The 18,744-nt window shown below is 62.0% G+C and overlaps 1 protein-coding gene across 4 annotated transcripts in view; it reads left to right on the forward strand.

The window, feature by feature from the left end:
* Positions 1–18,744, forward strand: part of NFIC (nuclear factor I C) — a 65,904-nt gene that overhangs the window by 6,996 nt on the left and 40,164 nt on the right. For all 4 annotated transcript variants that reach the window (XM_059388625.1, XM_059388624.1, XM_059388626.1 and 1 more), the window contains exon 2: positions 8,300–8,831. In XM_059388625.1, coding sequence (XP_059244608.1) covers positions 8,300–8,831 — 532 coding nt within the window. The remainder of the gene's footprint in view (positions 1–8,299; positions 8,832–18,744) is intronic.

Raw genomic sequence — 18,744 nt, forward strand, 5'->3', positions numbered from 1 at the left:
CCCCCCCCCCCCCCACACCGATCTGATATTTTCGCCGCATCGATTCTGGATTGTTGCGCCGCCGCCGCCGCCGGGAGGAGCCGGGAGGCCGGGCGTTCCGGGGTCTGGCCCCGGCACTGCGGCGCTGCGGACGCCCTCGCCAGCCCGGCACCCGGCACCTGCCCCTGCCCCCCTCCCGTAGCCTCTCACCCCTGGCGGGGCTCCCAAACTGCCCCGGGCTGAGCCCTTGTGCAACTGGGAAGGGGGTGTGTGGGGAGGGGGCGGCTGCCCCTGTCCCAGGCCGCACCCCCGGGACTCCTTGCCTCCTCCAGCTCCCTCTGGGACACCCCCCCACCCCGGGGTTGGTCTCCTTCCAGCTCCCCCATATCCTCATGTGTCTTCAGGCCGGTGGGGTTGCGGACTCAGTTTCTCCTGAGGAATAAGGCAGGTTCTGGACACGGGGCAGTGCGGCCTCCAGATTGCCAAGTGCAGGACTCTGGGAGGTGGGAGTCCAGCGGGAGCCTGCTTGTCCCGTCTCCCTCCGCTCTCCCTTATGGGGAGCACGTGGATGCCTAGCTTGGGCCCCAGGGACCGCCGGTTTGTGTGGGAAAGGGTCCGCTATTCAGGGCTTGGGAGCCCCCTCCTTTGGGGTACAGTCTTTCTTGCTGCACTGGGGAGTTCCGGGCTCCCGCCAGAGAAGGAGAGGGAGGGTGCGGAGTGGGGGGGGGGTCTTAGGGCTTGTCCTACCCATGATCCCCTGAGTGACCTTGGGCAAGTCCATGCCCCTGTCCAGGCCTCAGTTTCCCCTTCTGAACAACTTTGGGGGCCCCCCGGGAAGCTGTTCTTGCTGCCCCAACTCTGCCTCCGAGCTGTCCTGAGGCTCCCCGCAGGCAAGTAGGGTTCTAGGGAGGGTTGCCTTGTGACCTTGGGCCTCCCAGTCTCGGCTTGCGGGGCAGCCTGGGTGGCTGTGGGTGCCCCCGCCCCCTCTGCCCTTCCTGGGCTTGCCAGCTCCCGAGAGCCACACAGGGGGGCTGAGCCAGGGAGGCTATTCCAGGGGAGGAGGTTGGAAGGCCGTCTTTTGTCGCCGAGCCCTGGAATTCCCCCATCAGGACTCCTCGGGAGACAGGCCTCCATCCACGCTGCTGCTGCTGCTGCTGCGAGAGGCTGTGGCAGCGAGAACCTGCGTCCCCGTGTGAGCCTGTGTGCTCCCGGGGTTGGGCTCGGGGCTCCCCAGGAGGAGGCTGATCCCCAGGATCAGCTGGGCGGGCTCCTGGTGGACAGGACCGTGAACGCTATCTGAGGGTGTCCTGGGCCAGGGATGGGGACACGGGAGACAGAGATAGACAGAGGCAGCCCGAGAGCACCCCCACCCCGCTAGGGTGGGGATGGAGTGGCCCAAATGCCGGGGGCTGCCCTCTCCTGCTCCACTCCTGTGGCCCCCGCCCAGGAGCAGAGCCCTGGGACCCCACCCCACCCCCCGCCACCCCCAGGCAGAGCTCCTGGCAGACCCAGCCTGGTCTGGGGTCTCCGGCTGGGGGTCCCCCCTGGGAGGACCCCGACTGCCCTCTCAGGACCTGCGCTCCTGGCTGTCCGGGCCACCACCCCACGTCTCTCTGACCATCTCCACCTCCCTGGCCCGTCCCTCTGTTTCTCCTCCGTCACTCTCCCTCTCTGTCTCCCTGTCTCTGGCTCCGTGTCTCTCTCCGTGCCTCCGTCTGTCTCTGCGTCTCTCTCCCCCATTCCATCTCTCCCGCGTGTCTCCCCATCTCTGGGCCTCCGTCTCCCCCCTTTGCCCAACTAATTTTACAACCTGAGCCCATCCAAAAATAGCTCCCTTTTAGCTGATCCGACCGGGATCCTCGTCGGAGGGAGCCGCAGGAGAGCGGCAGGGGGGAGCCGTGCCCCGGTGCCAGCGCCCCGTGCCCCCAGCCCTGCCCGCCGAAGGGGGGGTGGCGGCGGTGGCGGCAGCCCTGGAGGATTCTGGGAGCCCCGTCCCTGTTTCAGTGGTGACTCAAGAGCTTTTTCACTTTTACTCTTAAGAGGAACTGTGTGGAGCAGCCGTTACTTCCATAAATCCTGGCGGCGGGAAGGCCGGCCTCCCCGCGCTGGCCCTGCTCCGGGCCTCCCTCCCTCCCTGCCCCCCCCCCCCCCCCCCCCCCCCCCCCCCCCGCCCGCCGCACCGCCACGTTAGTTATTCCGGGTTTGGGGCCAAATCCCTCTTGGCTGCAGTGCCCAGGATTCCCCGGGGCCGAGGCCGGCCACGCCAGCCCGCCAGGGCCCCTTCCTCATTCATTCATTCCTCCCTTCATTTCTGCCCCGGGATCCCTCTCAGCGTGGCACCCCTTTCATGGCCCTTTCCCCAGCGGGGAGACTGAGGCAGGAAAGGCAGCCCTGACTTTTGATAGGTTTAGTAGGTTTTTTTTTTTTTTAAGTGCCTCTGTGGAGCCTAGGCCTGGCCTGAGCTTTGGGGGATGGGGGTCCCCCAGCATCTTGGGGCTAGGAGAGGAACCAAGACCAGAGACGGCCAGGACCTGCCCAGGGTAGCACAGCACTGTGGCTGGCGAGGCTGGGTTTGGGACCACTTCCCACTTGGCTTTTGAGGCCAGCCTGGACAGGCGGGCGCTCCCGGTGGAACCCCCCCCCCCCCCCCCCCATCTGGTGGCCTCCGCTTGGCTCCTGCAGAAAGCACAGCCTCGCTCCAGGTCGCGCTCCCTCTCTCCGGCCCTGTGTCTGGGTCTCTCCCTCCTCCCTGCTCTGCGGAGGTGCCTCGGTGAGCCAGGGCCAGGCGCCTTGTAAATCAGGAAGCGGGGATTCTGGCCGAGTCAGCGTTCTCTCTCTCTCTCTCTCTCTCTGTCTCCCTCCCGCTCCTCTCCTCCTCTCCCTCCCTCTGTCTCTGTCTCTCCCCCAACCCCTGCTTTCTCTCCTCCTCCTTCTCTGCCCCTACCCCCCCCCCAGCCTGAACCGTTTGCCCACCCTGTTCTCACACCAAACGGATGGGCACACTCACGGCATCCTGGGTCCTTCTGCCCCGCACGGCCCTCACACGCAAAGGCACATGTTCCCGGAAACCCGCACACACGTGTGCCCCCTGCTCCCCTCGCTGGACTGCTAGTGCCCCCGGGCAGGGGCTCCCCTGGGACTGAACCACACCCATGCACATGCACGGGCGTGCTCACTGACCCGTGGCCCTGCCCTGCCTCCCGATGGGTCCTGACGGGGGGGGGGGGGGCACCAAGGCAGAGACTGAGGGCGCCTCGGATATGCCCATGGTCCTTGCTCAGGAGGCTCAGGAAGGGAGTTGTTGGCTTTCCGGCTGCAAGGTGCAGGGCAGCGCCCCCCCCAACGTTCTCCCTGTGAAATGAAGCCAACAGTAATCTTTGGCTGCCTGCGCCGCCGGACAGTTTGGGGAGGCAGGACCCCTGTGAGGTGCTCAGCGCAGGGCCTGGCACGTAGTAGGTGCTTACTAGTCTGTGCGAGGAAGGAGTGAATGGACGGTTCTGCCAGCCGAGAGAAGGACCTCCTCGGAGCCTCAGTCTCTGCCCACGTGGCCTGGGGAGGACAATCACGCCTTCCTCCGAGGCTTCACCCTCAGCGTGATTATGGCGGTCGCTCAGCTAATGATTGGATGAAACGTTCCGGTGGCATTTCCAACATACCGTCCTCTTCATTCGGTCACTATCTGGGCTAGGTGACAGGAGTAGCCATGAGCCCTGAGGGTTTTGCTAGGGGCTCATGGCCCCTGCCCCTGCCCAGTCTTGTCCAGGGTCTTCCTGAGTGTAACCAAACCAGTGGGGGGGGGTGTGCCAGCATCCTCTGTCGTGTGGGGTGCTTGGAGGTGTCACTTAGACAGGGATCCAGGGATCCAGACTGGGTGCTAGGGCACGGCAGTGAACCGGAAGGACCAAATCCCTGTCCTGGAGGGGCCGCAATCCAGCGGCCCGGCCAGGCTGCCGCTTTGGCTAAGGAGGAGATGGCCCGTGACCTGGGACTGAGCAGGGGAAGGGAGTCACACGGGATTTGGAGATGCATATTCTCTGGGGAGTCCCAGTGATGGGGCCAGACCACGTGCTTGAAGGGCTCAGGAGGGGGGCTGAGGAGTCCGGAGGTCCACAGTCCTGGGGATGTGGGTTCAAGCCCCAGCTTGGTTCCTTCCTGGCCGCGTGACTTTGGGTGGATGGTTTCCGTGCTCAGGGCCTCAGTTTCTCCCTCCAGAAAGCAGATGCAAGGCTAGTCCCTATTTTGCAGAGTTGATAGCTCAGTAAATGCTCAGCCTCTGACAGGTATGACCCCACACCCTCTCTCTCTCTTCCTGGCCCTCTGGGTCAACCCCCGTCATCCTCCTGGGACATGAAGGCACCGAGAGGAAAGGCAGGAGATCCAGGGTTCAGACTCCCTGGTCAGCTTGGTGGGATGTTTTCACTCCCACCACTCCGTGTACGCAGATTCCTTTCTGGGGCCCACAAGGCCCTTCACATCCTGCCCCGGCACCTCCCGGCCCTCACCCCCTCCACTGTCCTTGCTCACGCTGTTTCAGCACACCACCGTCTTCGCCATTCTTGCAAAACGTGGGGCCCAGTGCTGCCTCAGGGCCTTGACACATGCTGTTTTCACTATCTGGAAAGCTCCTACCCTGGCCTATCAATTTTTAGGTCTTTGTTCAAGTGTCATCTCCTATGAAAGACCCTCATGGATCCCTGCCAACTAAAAAAACAACCCCAAGGCATTCCCTCGCCCTCCCCCAAATGCCTTTAGGTTTCTTCAAGGTGCTTTGTTCCAAATGTTTCACATCCTTCCCTGCCCCAGATCAGGATCCAGGTGAGGACTGAGCCTGGGTCACTGCTGGGTCCACAGCACCATGCATGAAGCTGGCACAGCAGGCACACTCAGTAAATGTTGAACAATCACACTCATCTCGCCCTTGTTAGGTGGGTGTCATGCCTAAGCTGTGATGCTCTGAGCTGGAGGGGAGGAATTGCCTGAGGTTAGGGACACCGGGCTCTGGTGCCAGATAGACCTGGGTTTGAATATGAGCTCTGCTATTTGCCACTTCATGTGGCCTGAACCTAGTGGAAAAGACGTTGGAACCAGGGCTCTGAAGGATGTGTAGGAGTTTGGGATACGAATTTAGGAGGGGCTAAGATAGTTCTCAGTATCATTTGGTGAGTCACTGAACAAATGAGGGAGACAGAATCCTTCCAGGAAAACTTGTGGCTTGTGAATAGGAGCTTCATGACCCAGCCCATCCAGCAAGTGCTCGGACCCAGGTGTCCACCATCTAGCTGCTGCTGCCCTTTTTGGCCAGGAAGTCCCAGGGAGCCAAGTAGTGTTTTTGGGAAAGGCCTGGCCTTGCTCCCCCTCCCTCTAACATTGCCTCTCTGGTTACCAGGAACCAGAAAAAACCCTCAACACCCCGCAGCTGCTGTATCTCCTTCTGCCCATTGTACAGACTGAGAAACTGAGGCCCAAAGCAGAGCAGTGATTTGCTCCAGGGTCAGGCACGAGTGCTTTAGCCCTGGGCCTCAGGTTTGGAGGGTGGGAATGGGTGGCAGTAGAGCCTGACTCAGAACCCCAGCTTGTATGGTCCAGGCTAGGTCTGGTGGAATCCCTGAGGGGAGCAGGAAAGACTGCCTGAAGGAGAATGAACACTGGAGACCGGGCTTTGAGGGATGCATAGGAGTTCGGGAGGATTCTTGGCAGCTGGCTCGCCTTGACTGTCTCTTTTGCCTGGTCAGCCAATGAGGGCATTGGGAGGTGCCTGAGGAAAATGCCTTGGCCTTGGCAGGTCTTGTGGGACAAAGAGAGTGAGAGACCTGCCTCTCACCTGGGCTGACCTCCCAGGGAGAATGAGGGAGGAGAGGGCAGCAGGTCCCTGACCCAGTTACAGACTGTTTGTCTTCCTTCCTCCCAGACCAGCTGGGGTCACTGGTGACGTGGGCTCCCGCCCCTGCCCGCCTCCCTGGCACCTTCGCTGAGAGTGGACCCAGAGGGGTAGGGCCCAGAGAAGGGGCGGGGTTCAGAGAGAAAATGGTTCGAGCAGAGGAGGCTGGGGACCTGGCTGACCGTCCAGCTGCCCCTTCCCAGCCACCTCTTATCGCTGTTCCAGTAAAGCACCAGACCTTGGGCGGCAGCCGTGGCCCAGCGTCAACACCACTGCTTGGCCTCTGGCCGCTCTGGCGTCCCCGCCATCAGGAGCAGCAACCTGGGCCTCTCTCGCTTCCCCACCCCCAGCCCCTCCAGCCAGGCAGCCCGGGCTCTGGTCCCAGCTCTGCTGCCCAGCTCTGTGACCCTGGGCGAGTGCCTCCCTGTCTCTGGGGCCGGCAGGCCAGGTGGCATTCAGGCAGTGGAAGGCCCTGTGGAGGTTGGACACGGACCAGCCTAAGCTAGGCCCCTCCATTCTCCCTTGGTCTCGGCAGACCGGCCAGGCTGGGGGAGTGGACACAGGAAGAGAGCCCTGAGGTCCAGTCCCCCACCACAGCTGTTATGGTGACTCACACTTGGGGGACATTAGAGTGGGGAGCGGGGCTGGCTATCCTGAGCCCCATCCACCCTCCACCCCGCCGAGGGCGGGAGGCTATTTTCAGAGCCTCAGTAATAGGTGAAATCTGAGGTCATTCCCCTCCCCCCTCCCACGGTACCCCATGGCCAGAGGGGCACAGAGCCCGGAGAGGGCACTGGGTGGGGGTTCCTGTGAGTGTTCAGCCTGGAGGTGGGACCAACCCCAGCCACATCCAACCAGAAGGCCGAACGTCTCCCCGAGACCCCAGGCTGTTCTGGGAGAGCAGCTGAAGGTCTTCACGGCGCCCGGGGGCCTGGGCTCCAGCCCTCACACAGGCCCGGAGACCCCGTGGGACCCCCCAGGTTAGGTCTTCGCCCCTCTCTGGGCCTTGGATCCCATCACGCATTGGGGAGCAGAGCCCCAGCCCTTCCCTGCTCCTGGCAGATTGTAAGCGACCGAACAATTGTGACAATGTCAGTGATAGTACCAAGAGTCTAGTGCAGGCTTTCCAGAGCTGGGCGAGGACAGGGCTCGTCTCCCAGGAAGAGACCGCAGCGCTCCCGTTCTGGAAGCCCGCACGAGCCCCAGGTTCTCTTTGTCCTCCCTTTAACTGGAGGCTGAGAAACCAGGTCCCAGACGTTCTGCAGACTCAGTTCCTCTGGATGAAAAATGGAGAGTGAGACAGCCTTCCCACCCCCACAGGAGGGGACAGGGGTCTCCACGGCCCCATGTTGCTCTCAGAGGGAGCCTTTCCGCACAGCTAGTCTATAGCAATGACCCCTGGACCTCATTTTTGTTTTCTTTGTGCCTAGGGCCCGCAGAGGCAGCCCTCAGACCGCTCCCCCCCCCAGTGTCAGCTTTCTTTGGTGTTGGGGACACTCTCTGAGCCTCGTTTCTCCTGCCATCCAGCACCTGCTGTGTGCTTGGCCCAGCTCTCGACACTGGAGCTCATACTTTATTTTTATTTTATTTATTTATTTGTCAGAGAGAGAGTGCATGCATGTGCACAAGCAGGGGGAGGGGCGGGGGCAGGAGCAGGCTCCCCGCTGAGCAGGGAGCCCGATGTGGGCTTGATCCCCTGGACCTGGGGGTCCAGGGGATCTTGACCTGAGCTGAAAGCCGGCGCTTAACGACTGAGCCCCCCCAGGCACCCCTGAGCTCATACTGGAGTGCAGGAGCTTGCAAACTGCAGGCCTGGGACCCAGTGTCTGCACCTGTTTTTGTAAATAAAGTATTATCGGAACGCAGCCTCACCCATCATCTGTGTGTCCTATCTAGGGCTAATGCCGCACTGCACTGAGTAGTTGCAACAGAATGAAATACTCACTATTGTTCTTTAAGGTGCCCTCAGACTGTGGTTTGCTGCCCCTGCCCCCGTCCTAGTAGACAGCGAATAGTTCCATAACATCCCCCATTCTCCTGACCGTACTTTCCCCCGTCTGTACAATGGGCTAGCCCCCATCAAGCATCTGGGGACCCTCTGTATACCGGGGTTCAGGACAGCCTCTGCTTGACCTGTCTGTATACTGGGGTTCAGGACAGCCCTCCATGAACTTCTGCTTGGCCTGCACCTCCCACACAGTCCAAGCCCTGGTCTCCCCATTTGGGCAAGGGGTTTGCGCCTGTCCCCCATGCACTTCTGCTGGGTCCCGTCTGGCCTCCAGTTTCCCCCAGAGGTGACTGGGGTATGCACAGGCGTCTGGCCCTCCCTGGGGTGGGGGGGACGTATCTTCCTGGAGCTTCCTCCAGGCCTCAGTCTCCCGGGCTGGGCAGTGGGCCCACGGTCCCCAGCGCCTCCTGACCTCTGGCTTCTCGCGCCCGCAGGATGAGTTCCACCCGTTCATCGAGGCGCTGCTGCCGCACGTCCGCGCCTTCGCCTACACCTGGTTCAACCTGCAGGCGCGGAAGCGCAAGTACTTCAAGAAGCACGAGAAGCGCATGTCCAAGGACGAGGAGCGCGCGGTGAAGGACGAGCTGCTGGGCGAGAAGGCCGAGGTGAAGCAGAAGTGGGCGTCCCGGCTGCTGGCCAAGCTGCGCAAGGACATCCGGCCCGAGTGCCGCGAGGACTTCGTGCTGGCCATCACCGGCAAGAAGGCGCCGGGCTGTGTGCTCTCCAACCCCGACCAGAAGGGCAAGATGCGCCGCATCGACTGCCTGCGCCAGGCCGACAAGGTGTGGCGGCTGGACCTGGTCATGGTCATCCTCTTCAAGGGCATCCCGCTGGAGAGCACCGACGGCGAGCGCCTGGTCAAGGCGGCGCAGTGCGGCCACCCGGTGCTCTGCGTGCAGCCGCACCACATCGGCGTGGCGGTCAAGGAGCTCGACCTCTACCTGGCCTACTTCGTGCGCGAGCGAGGTGAGGCGGGCGCGCGCGTGGGGAGATGTGTGCACACGCCCCGTGGCGCGTGGAGGCGGGGCGGGGGGGTGGGCATGGCGGCCCCCTCACGTGCCTCCGGCTGGGGAGGTGGTTCAGGCTGGGCTGGGAGGGGAGGCAGGTGTGGTGGGCGGGGCCGAGGGGGCCTGTTGGCCTGCGTTAGGGTAGGACCGGCACCTGGCACCTGTGCTGTGAAGGTCTGAGCGCAAGAGATACGGTTGGAGGAGAGTCTGTGTGGGGAGGCGGTCTTCAGCCCCGAGGGGGTTGAAGGTAAGAGGGGGGCTCTTGAGATCTCAGGAGGTGAGATCCTGGCCCTGGAGGCCCTAGGGGCAACTTAAGGCCTTGTTGGGAATAGAGGTGAGGACACACTGGTGACCACTGGGAGAGACTGTCTGAGAGAGGGCTGGCCTTGAGCACTGTGAATGCTAGTGGATCAACTCTCAGACCTTCAGCGGAGGTCCGGTGGGTCCCAGCTTCGTGCAGAGGGGGAAGATGGGTGCTGTGTGACTTTGGCTGGATTACCACCCTCTCTGGTCCCCTGTGTTCTCGGCTCTGTCCGTTCTAGCTGGTGTGTGCTGGATCCAGGCTCAGCGCCGCACCTGGAGGCCAGCAGCACCTGTGAGGGTGGGGAAACCCAGGGCAGCTTCCTGGAGGAAGTGCTGCGGCAGAGCTGAGGTCTGCGGGGTGGCTGGACAGTGCTGAGTGTGGGGTGTCCCAGAGGGTTGGCAGCCTGACCAAGACATAGAGGCCAGAGGGGTGGTCTGGCCTCTGGAAGTCAGCAGGGCTGGTGGCCCAGGGCCCAGGCCCACCAGCCACCCCCACCCCCACCGGGGCTGAGTCTGGGACCCATGTGGGTACACACCCGGGGGTGGCCTGAGCATGTCAGGTGGGTGTCCCCAGGTTGTAAGCCCAGCCCTGGCGGATCCCACGGAGCACACTCTCAGAGACAGACTGAAGGAAGGCAGGCTGGGGGCAGGGGGTGGGGGTGGGGTCTTGTAGGGACCTCCAGAGCCTTGCCCCCTGCGGGCTGGGTGACTTGGGACACATCACTGTTCTGTTTCCTCTGTGAGTGGGGGTAACAGCAGCGCCTCTGCCAGTGATGGCATAAGGATTCGATGAGGTTGTAGGACTCCGGTCTCCAGGGCGTGGGGCTGTTTCCCGACTCGACCTTGATGCCTTGACCTTGACCTCTTCTGCCCCCCTCCCCCGCCCCCATCCATCAGCCACAGACCCACTGGGGGCTTGGAGCGGAGCTGGAGCTGCCTGAGGGCCCGCGGAGGCAGAGGGGTGGACAAGGTGACTGGCTGCCCCGGGCGGGGGGCAGGGTGGCCTCGGCGGCAGACGCATCGCCATGCCGGTCCAGGCCTCTCCCACCACGTCCATCCTCTAAGCCTGTCCCCGCCCCCACCTCCTCCTCGCTGAGCTGATAAAATTTTGAAGCGAGTTTTCTGCCGGTGTCAGCACAATCTCCAGGCGCCTCCCCTCCCCCAGCCACCCCCCTCCCCCCCTCGGCTCAGCAGGCAGGCCGGGCCTCCAGGCTTCCCCAGACACCTCCGAGTCCAGCTGCCCCCCAGGCTGCCATGCCTTTGCCGGCCAGCGGCCAGCGTGATCGGCCTCCTGGCTCGTGGGCTGGGGAAGGTCAAAGCTGTACCCGCCCCTGCTTCCCGCGGGCTCCCTCATCCCCATGGGAACCCCTGCTCAAGCTGGCCCAGCCGACCGAGCCGCAGCTGGCTGGGAGTGAGGCGAGGGCTGATTCCAAGCCCAGCTCGGCGGCTGGCCAGCTGGGTGACCCGACACAAGTCGCCTAGCCTCTCTGTGCCTTCTTTTCTTGTCTTTAAAATGGGGCGCTCAGATGAGCTGCCTGGTTGGGTCCTCGTGGTAAGTGCTCAACAGGCAGCCCCTGGGGGGGCAGGGGGAAATGCCAGGCTTGGAGCTAGGGCTCCGCGGGCCCCTGTTCTTACCCCGTCCTCCCCCCGCCCCAGCCCCGCTGCCATCCTCATGACGGTTACCAATCGCTAATTCCACCCTGGGCCTCGGTGCTCCCCGTGCCAGGCAGGCCTCTCCCATATAGAAAACTCCTATGTATGCTTGAGAGCCCTGACTCCTGACTCCACTTTCTCCCCCCACCCCCCGGCATTTTTCCTGAGGGCTTCGGTGTTCTTTCCCATTCTCTCCGCGGCCTGGCAGGATTCACGGTTGTACTCAGGTCGCAGGTGGGGAAACAGGACCCTGCCTGCCCGAGGTCCCAGAACCTAGGGCGGACAGAGCGGGTATGCGAGTGCTGGCAGCTACTGTTGAGGACGGCCCCTAGCCCTCCACCCTGGACGGTGGTGGGAGAGGAGGGACGTAAATCCTGGGGTACAATGTTGGCAGCCTTGTGGGCACCCCGGGGCTGGGTCTGTGTTCTAGGCTCCCACGGGCCGGGGTGCCCTCCAGCACCTCCAGCCTCATCCTGGGTCCCAGCGAAGTCTCTGTTCGTGGTCGGGCAGGTGTCAGTCTGACAGCAGAGAGAGCGGCCGGCTGCCCTCCTCCTTCCGTCTGGAGGGTTCGTGGCCTGACCCCCTTCAAGGAGCCCCTCTGGGAAGCCAGGGATTCAAGTTCAAGGAGGAAGCTGAGGACGGAGCTCTGGGGGGGGGGGGGGGGGGGGGCCCCCCCGGGGGCCGGGTTTTTTGGGGGGGGGGGGGGGGGGGGGGGGGGGGGGGGGGGGGGGTTTGGGGGGGGGGGGGGGGGGGGGGGGCGTGCCTCTCCGGGGCTCAGTTTTATTTGGGGGATGGAGGGCTGGGAATGAGCTTTGAGAAGGCCTTTTTCGCTGCTGGGGCTGCCAGGCGGGTCAGAGCCTGGGGCACCTCCTCGGGCTAAATTGGGCAACCCCAGGTGTCCATCGGGCACCTTAGGGCCCTGATTCCAGGTGCTGGACTCCGTGTGCCCTGGGGGGCAGCCTAGGGGCCAGCTGGGGGGACCACGATGAAAGGGAGATGTGAGCTCTGCTTTGGGGCACAAGGGGGCTACCTGCTACATGGGCGCAGGGGGGTGTGCAACCGAGTGGGGGACCCGGAAACCGACGATTTGCAGTTCAGTGACCAAGAACAAGTGCAGGAAAACAAAGCAGGGGCAGAGTGTGGAGAGGGGCAGGGAGGGGGGAAGCCCCAGACTGAGGAGTGAGGAGGGAGGGAGACCCAAGGAGGTGGCTCTTAGGATGAGGCCTGCAGGACTCAGGGAGCCGCAGAGGAATTTGCATGAGTGCAGCAGGCACGGGGCTGGGGGGGTGGCGCACAGCCAGTGCAAAGGCCCAGAGGCCAGCATGGCCTGGAGCCTGAGGCACAGAGCAGGAAGGCCTCCGGGGACTGTTGGGGGCAGCGAGGCCTGCCGCGTGGCTTCCCGGTGAGGGTGGTGGAGAGGCCAGCAGCGGGCAAGCCCGGCACTCCTCCACCTGCCTTGTGTTTGGGAGGGAGCCTGGAGGAACCAGGGCCCAGAGAGGGAAGCCGCCTGCCCAGCCCTGAAGCCCGGCCAGGCCTCCCCACCCCCCTCTGGCGGCCTGAGAAACCTGAGGCGCGGGCGGGCGTGGTGCCAGGCCCGGGCGGGGGAGGGGCTGCCAGGCCCGCCCGCTCCGGCAGCTGCCAGCCCGCCCTGAGCCGCCAGCCCAGATGGTGCCCATCTGGTGACGCGGCCGCGGGCTGGCCTCCCGTTCCCGCCTTGTGCAGTGCCAACCGCCCAGAATGGCGCTGTGGGCAGGGGCCGGCTGGGAAGCTTGTGGCTGCAGGAGGGGCTCCCGGGGTGCCCCAGGGAGGGTCCCGAAGCCCTCCTGGATGGAAGCGGGAAGCAGGCCGTCGCGACAAAAGTATCGGTAACAGCCAACGTGTGCCGCGTGTGCCAAGCACTGCGCACCCGGTTCTGAGCTTGTCGTATGTTATAGCTCGTTCCGTTCTCTCCACCGGCCTGCCAGCGCGGGACGGTCAGCTTCTGCCATGCGACGGGTGGGGAGGCAGGCCCAGAGACCCTCCGCCGGGGGCTCAAGGTCACACAGCCCCTGCGAGGTTGAGCAGAATTCAAACGCACAGAATCCTGAGTCCTCAAACCCTGAAAGGAAGAAAAAACTGGAAAATCCTCTGGAGGAAGTTGGGTGGCACCCACGCCCTCCCAGTCCTGCCGCCCATGGGAACAGGGGGCGCCGGACACACGGGGAATGAATGAGTAAGGAGCAGTGAGCCACCTCCCAGAGCCCACAAGGGGCCAAGCCTGGGGGCCAAGGTCACCATCAAGCGCAGCCCGGGCTCAGATGGCAGGAGAAGGAGCTGCAGTCTGCACCAAGGGGCCCTGGCTCAGCCACAGGTCTGCCCCTGGTGTGCTGTGTGACCTAGGGCAGAGCCCTGCCCTCTCTGGTCTGACGGCAGGAAGGTGGGGCCTTGTGGGGCACGGAGAGGAGCAAGCCGGCCCCCGACCGAGGGCCCCCCTGCCTCCTCCACCCTCCTTAATCTTCATCCGAGCACTGGGTCCTTGGGAGGTGGAGGGTGTGAGGACCCCATCTATGTGGGGGTCGGGCACAGTTTATGCCCGTGCTGGCTGCAGGCCCTGTGGGATGGGTTCTCGTCTCGAGCCTCGGTTTCCCGTCTGTAAACCGGGCGTGTGAGAACCGCGTCTACCACCCTGAGGACCCGAGTCAGTGCCCTCAAAAAGCGTACAGGAAGCGCTTCATAAATGCTCAGTCCTTTCTTGGATCCTCTTCCCCAGCTCCAGGAGACAGTGGGGGAGGGGGGCACCTCCGTTCTGCTCCGGCACCCTGGGCACCTGTGACCCAGGACGGGCTCTCCACTGGCAGCAGGCCGCGTCACCCACTCCAGGTGTCTGGGCGGCGGAGGGGTGAGGGGCTCCCGGCAGCCTGGATTCCTCCTGGGCCGGGCAGCCAGGTGTACGGGCCGTCTGTCTGTGCAGGGAAGGTGCCTGCACGGGGGCCCAGGCCCAGACGCCAGCTGACAGTGTATTTATAGTGGTGGCCGGCCGCCGGGCTCATGGTCAGCAGCGAAGAGACAGCCAGCAGGTGAGGGCTGTGCACACAGAGCAGGCCAGGAGCCCGAGGGGGGTGCTGGCAGTGTCGGAAGAGTGGGGATGACCTTGGTAAGTGACGTCACTGCCTGGGCCTTGGTTTGCTTCCCTCTGCGGTGCGCGTGATGAGAGCAGAGCCTGTGGGGTTAAATTAGGGAATGCATGCAGAATGCTAGGACACAGGGGTACCACGCAATAAGCACTCAAAAGTGATATGCTGCCTTAGGACGGAGGGGACCCTGACACCTGTCACCACATGGAGGGACCCTGAGGACACGGGGCTCCGCGAGAGGGGCCAGACCCAGAAGGGCACATCCCGTAGGACCCCTCTCCCAGAGGAGTCCCGTCCACACAGACAGAGAGGAGAGGGTGGGAGCCGGGACTAGGGCAGGGGGTGGGGAGTCTGTGCTTCGTGGGGACAGAGTCTCCATGCGGGGAGGTGGAAAGTTCTAGAAACGGAGGGTGGGGTGGCTGCACAACAGGGTGACCGTGCTTCCCGCCGCCGAGCTGTGTGCTCAAAGACAATCGGACGGTGGATATGGTGCTGTGTGTATTTTGCCCTCATGGAAGCAATGATTTGTTGCTGTTCCTGAGGACTAATAGCGTATTCTGTGGGTGTCTGTCACGATAAATAACTCATAAAAACGTCCGCTGTCGTCCTATAGTAACGGCGATTGTTACCCTCGACGGGCTGGCGGCTCCGGTCCCGGCTCTGGCCAGCACCCGGGCACCCTGGGCCGAGTTGGCGCCCGCCTTTGCGCTCGGGTTTTTCTGCGCGACGAGTGCGGGGAGTGTGAGCCACGGAGACGGAGAAGGCATCCACCTCTGGCCGGTGCTGGCGCGCGGAAGGGGAGGGCAGCGCGCCCGTGAGCAGGTACCCCTGTGGCCCGGGCAGGGGTGAGGACGCTCCCGAGGCCACCCGCGGAGTGCTCCTGTGTGTGAGTGTGTGTGTGTGTGTGTGCGCGCGCATGCACGCGTGCTTGCACGGCGTCCACACGGCCCACCAGGGCCGGGCTCCCCGAGGAGCCAGCAGGAGGGGGAGCCGGCCCACTGCACCTGTGGCGGCCATCTCTGGCACGGCGAGGCTGCAGTTGCCCCCTTGGCCCTCCGCCCAGGGAGCCCAGGGGAGGCCGAGGGCAGCTAGGGACATCTCAGGCAACCCCCCTTCCCCAGCCAGCTGCCAGGCCAGCCCCTCTTCCTCCAGCTGGGTGTGGGCAGGAAGTCACAGATGGTCAGAGTTGGTGACGGATGAGGGAGGGGGCACTCGGGGACACTGCATGTCTTATCCGGATGGGGAAACCGAGGCCCGGAGAGAGATGGGGGCGAGGCCCCGGGCTTCCCAGGAAGGGTTCTGCGTTCGGTCCATCCTGACCCGTCTTATGCTCCAGGCTGACTTGGAGGCTGTTGGGAGGTAGAAGTCGGAGGGACCCTCAGGCCTCAGGGAAAATGCCTTGCATGGGGGGGCGGGTGTTTCAAGACTGGGGGCAGGGGGATTCTAGAATGTCAGAGCTGAGATGGCTCCCAGATCCTCCAGGAGGCAAGTTCTGGAGTTCCCAAGGCTGGAGTTCTAGAAACTTCTAAGCTGGGCTCTTCACCATCCAGGCAGTTCTGCACTCCTCCTAGGTGGGGGGCGCCCAGGGGGCTCAGTCGATTCAGCGTCTGACTCTTGATCTCAGCTCAGGTCTTGCTCTCAGGGTTGTGAGTTTAAACCCTGCATTGGGCTCTGTGCTGGGCGTAGAGCCTCCTTGAGAAAAATAAAATAAAATTCTCCTAGGCGGGCTTCAGAACTGCTCCCTCCAGGAGAATACAGAGTGGGGGCCACATCGATAATTTCTTTTCTTTTTTTTTTCTGGTATCTACACGTAAAAGTACAAATGTACAGGGGAAATGAGTTGTAACAACATATTCCGTTTGGCCCAGGGCATCCAAAATATTGTCGTTTTGACACATAATCACTATGGACAAATTATTGAGATGTTTGCCCTGATCTTATTTGCTCTCCGTTTTTGACTTTCAGCGGGTGTGTTACACTCATGCCCCGACTCTGACCAGCCGCGTGTCGGGGCTCGGAACTCTGCTTCAGAGTTTCTGAAGTCTAGACAATTTCAAGGCCGATCTCAAATCTGCCCCCAGTTGGATACATGAGAACATGTAAGGAGGGATTCTAGAATTCCCCAGGTGGTTTCCTGAAAATCCACGGGGAAGGCTCTAGAAGGTCTCACCTTGGGGCTTTTGACTATAGAAAGGCAGGGTCTCTCCTTGTCAGTGCTGTCATCGACAAACCCCGTGATGCCAAGAGTGCCCCACCCCCCCAGTTGTGACAACCAAAAATATCTCCAGATGTCCCTGGGGACAGAATCACCCCTGTTGAGAACTGCTGTGTTAAGAGAACCCTTACAATTCTTTGAGGTTGGGTTATTTAACGACCCAGGAAACCGTTCTAGAGCCTTGATCTAGAACCCTGATCAGCAAGCTGGTTCCTTGATGGAGAATTCCTCCAGTGTGTTCTTGACGGCCAGGGAGCAGGATCAGGAATTTCCTGAGGTGGGGTTTCTGGGTGTCTAGAAGCAGGATCCAGAATGTTTTATCTTAGGTTTTGCTAACCGAGGGACGAGCTCCAGAATTCTGCAGGTTGGGTTCTGGAACAACTCGGGCAGGTTCTTGCATTCTCTGAGGGGAGTTTTTTTCAGCATCTGGAAACAGATTTCACGAATCTCAAGCTGGGTTCTCAGGATTATGAGGATTCCCAAACTGTGAAACCTAGCAGCACTTCTCCAAACAAGTACTGATTTCATCAATACCCAAGAAACCTGTTAAGTATATTTTTGAGCGCTGAGGGCAGGCCCCAGAATTCCTGACATTGGGTGTTTGCACGCCCAAGGATGGGCTCTGGGATTTTCTTGAGCTGGGTTCTAGAGCTCCCATGGGTAGGTTCTAGAATTCTCTGTGTCAAAGATCTGGAACGCTTGGGTCAGTTGAGGAAGCCTGTCCTAAGACCAGGGTACCGAGCAGAATGTTCCAGAAAAGATGTGTATAGAGGGGAAGGAGGCGGGTTTTCATTTCTTTGAGGTTCCCTCCAGACTGGCGGAGGCAGGGGCTGCCTTCTTAGGGGCAGCTGCTTGGCTGGCGGCCCCAGTTGGGGGCAGGATGTTTGGGAGAATTTCTTCGTATGACCAAGAGCGTCTAAAACCAGGCAGTCCCAGGAATAGGAATCGAGATTTCATTTGATCCCTGGTAGGTGTCTGTCGCTTGTTGGATGTGGGGACACGGAACCCTGGGCGTGTTTCCGGAGGCCATTGTGGAGCCAGGGCACACCAGGGCAGCTCCTGTCCGCAGCAGGAAGGGTGCTCAGTACGTCCTCAGTTGAAGGCAGCGTGACATCTGATGGGAGCAGAGTCACACGCGAGTGTGTTGGTCGGCGGAGTGCACGTACAGGGCCCTTGTGGGCGGCCCGAGGGCTCACCAAGTTACGATCTCAGCAGATGTTCGGTTCTGTTAGCTCCGTTTCATTTTATCATAATCCCAGCGAGGTAGAGATGGTCGTGAACAGCATTTAACAGTTGGGGAAATTGGGGCGCCAGGGTGGCTCAGTGGGTTAAGCCTCTGCCTTCGGCTCAGGTCATGATCTCAGGGTCCTGGGATCGAGCCCCGCATCAGGCTCTCTGCTCAGCGGGGAGCCTGCTTCCCCCTCTCTCCCTGTTTGCCTCTCTGCCTACTTGTGCTGTCTCTCTCTCTAATAAATAAATAAATAAAATCTTAAAAAAAAAAAAAACAACAGATGGGGAAATTGAGGCCCGGAGAGGGAAAGCCAGTGGACTGAGGTCACATAGCTAAGAGACTGAGTCGGAACTCACACCCAGCTCTGGTAGATCTGAAGGCCCACAATGGTCCCCTGGGAAGGGGCTGTTTGAGGTGTGACAGGGACCTCCCCAGAATGTTCCAGGATCCCCCCCTTTGGGTTTATAGGACTTCGATGCTAGTGAGTGGGTACCAGGTTCAGTGGGATCAAGGAGCACCTTTGGGGGCTGCTCCTGGTTGGGAGTTGGACCGGCCTCCAACTCTCAGTTCAGGGGAACCAGGGAGGCAGGAGGCACAGCCTAGAGGCCGGGTGTCTCTTTCTGGGTCCCTGTCTCTTCGTCTCTGTCTCTTTGTCTCTCTCCTGGTGCCTGTCTCTGTCTCTGCTCACACTGAGTCTGTCCCTGCCTTTGCCAATCTCCTCCCTGCCTCCCACCCAGGCCAGCCTGTGGGCTGCCCGGAGGTGGCAGCAGCAGCTGAATGGGCCCCTTGTTCCTGACCACACCCGCCCCTTGGGGTAACCCCGGGACAAGCCCTGGCAGCAGCTGCCTTAAAGGGCCAGTGCCCAGCAAGAAGGGGAAGGAGAGAGGCCGCCTCCACTCCCAAGCCACACCCCTCCCAAAGATGGCAGAACCGATATGTGAGGGTGGGAGCCTTGGGGGGGGTCCATACCCAGACACCCCCAGGCTCTCGTAGTCAGACAGGTGGGCCGGGGGCTGGCGGGGGGGCCGCCCGGGGATGGAGACCGTGCGTGCATGGTGGGGCTTGGGTTGACCTCAGACGAATCCTGGCTCTCTGAGCCTCAGTCAGTTTCCCGATCTGTCCGGGGCTCCTTGCGTCTACCCCGGGGCTTGTTGGGCAGACAGAACAGCACCTGGGCCAGAATCTGGTATACAGTCGGCACTCTAACGCAAGCCTGTGGGGCCGTCCTGCGGTACCTGAGGCTCGGGCATTCGCCTCTCTCCTGGCCTGTGGCTTCGGGGTGGAAAGGCCAGTGGCCGTGTGTACTTTCAAGAGGCAAGCTGGTGACTAGAATTAAAAGGCTTTTAAAGTTTGTCCC

Source organism: Mustela nigripes, chromosome 2 (assembly GCF_022355385.1).
Source record: "Mustela nigripes isolate SB6536 chromosome 2, MUSNIG.SB6536, whole genome shotgun sequence".
Lineage (NCBI taxonomy): Eukaryota > Metazoa > Chordata > Mammalia > Carnivora > Mustelidae > Mustela > Mustela nigripes.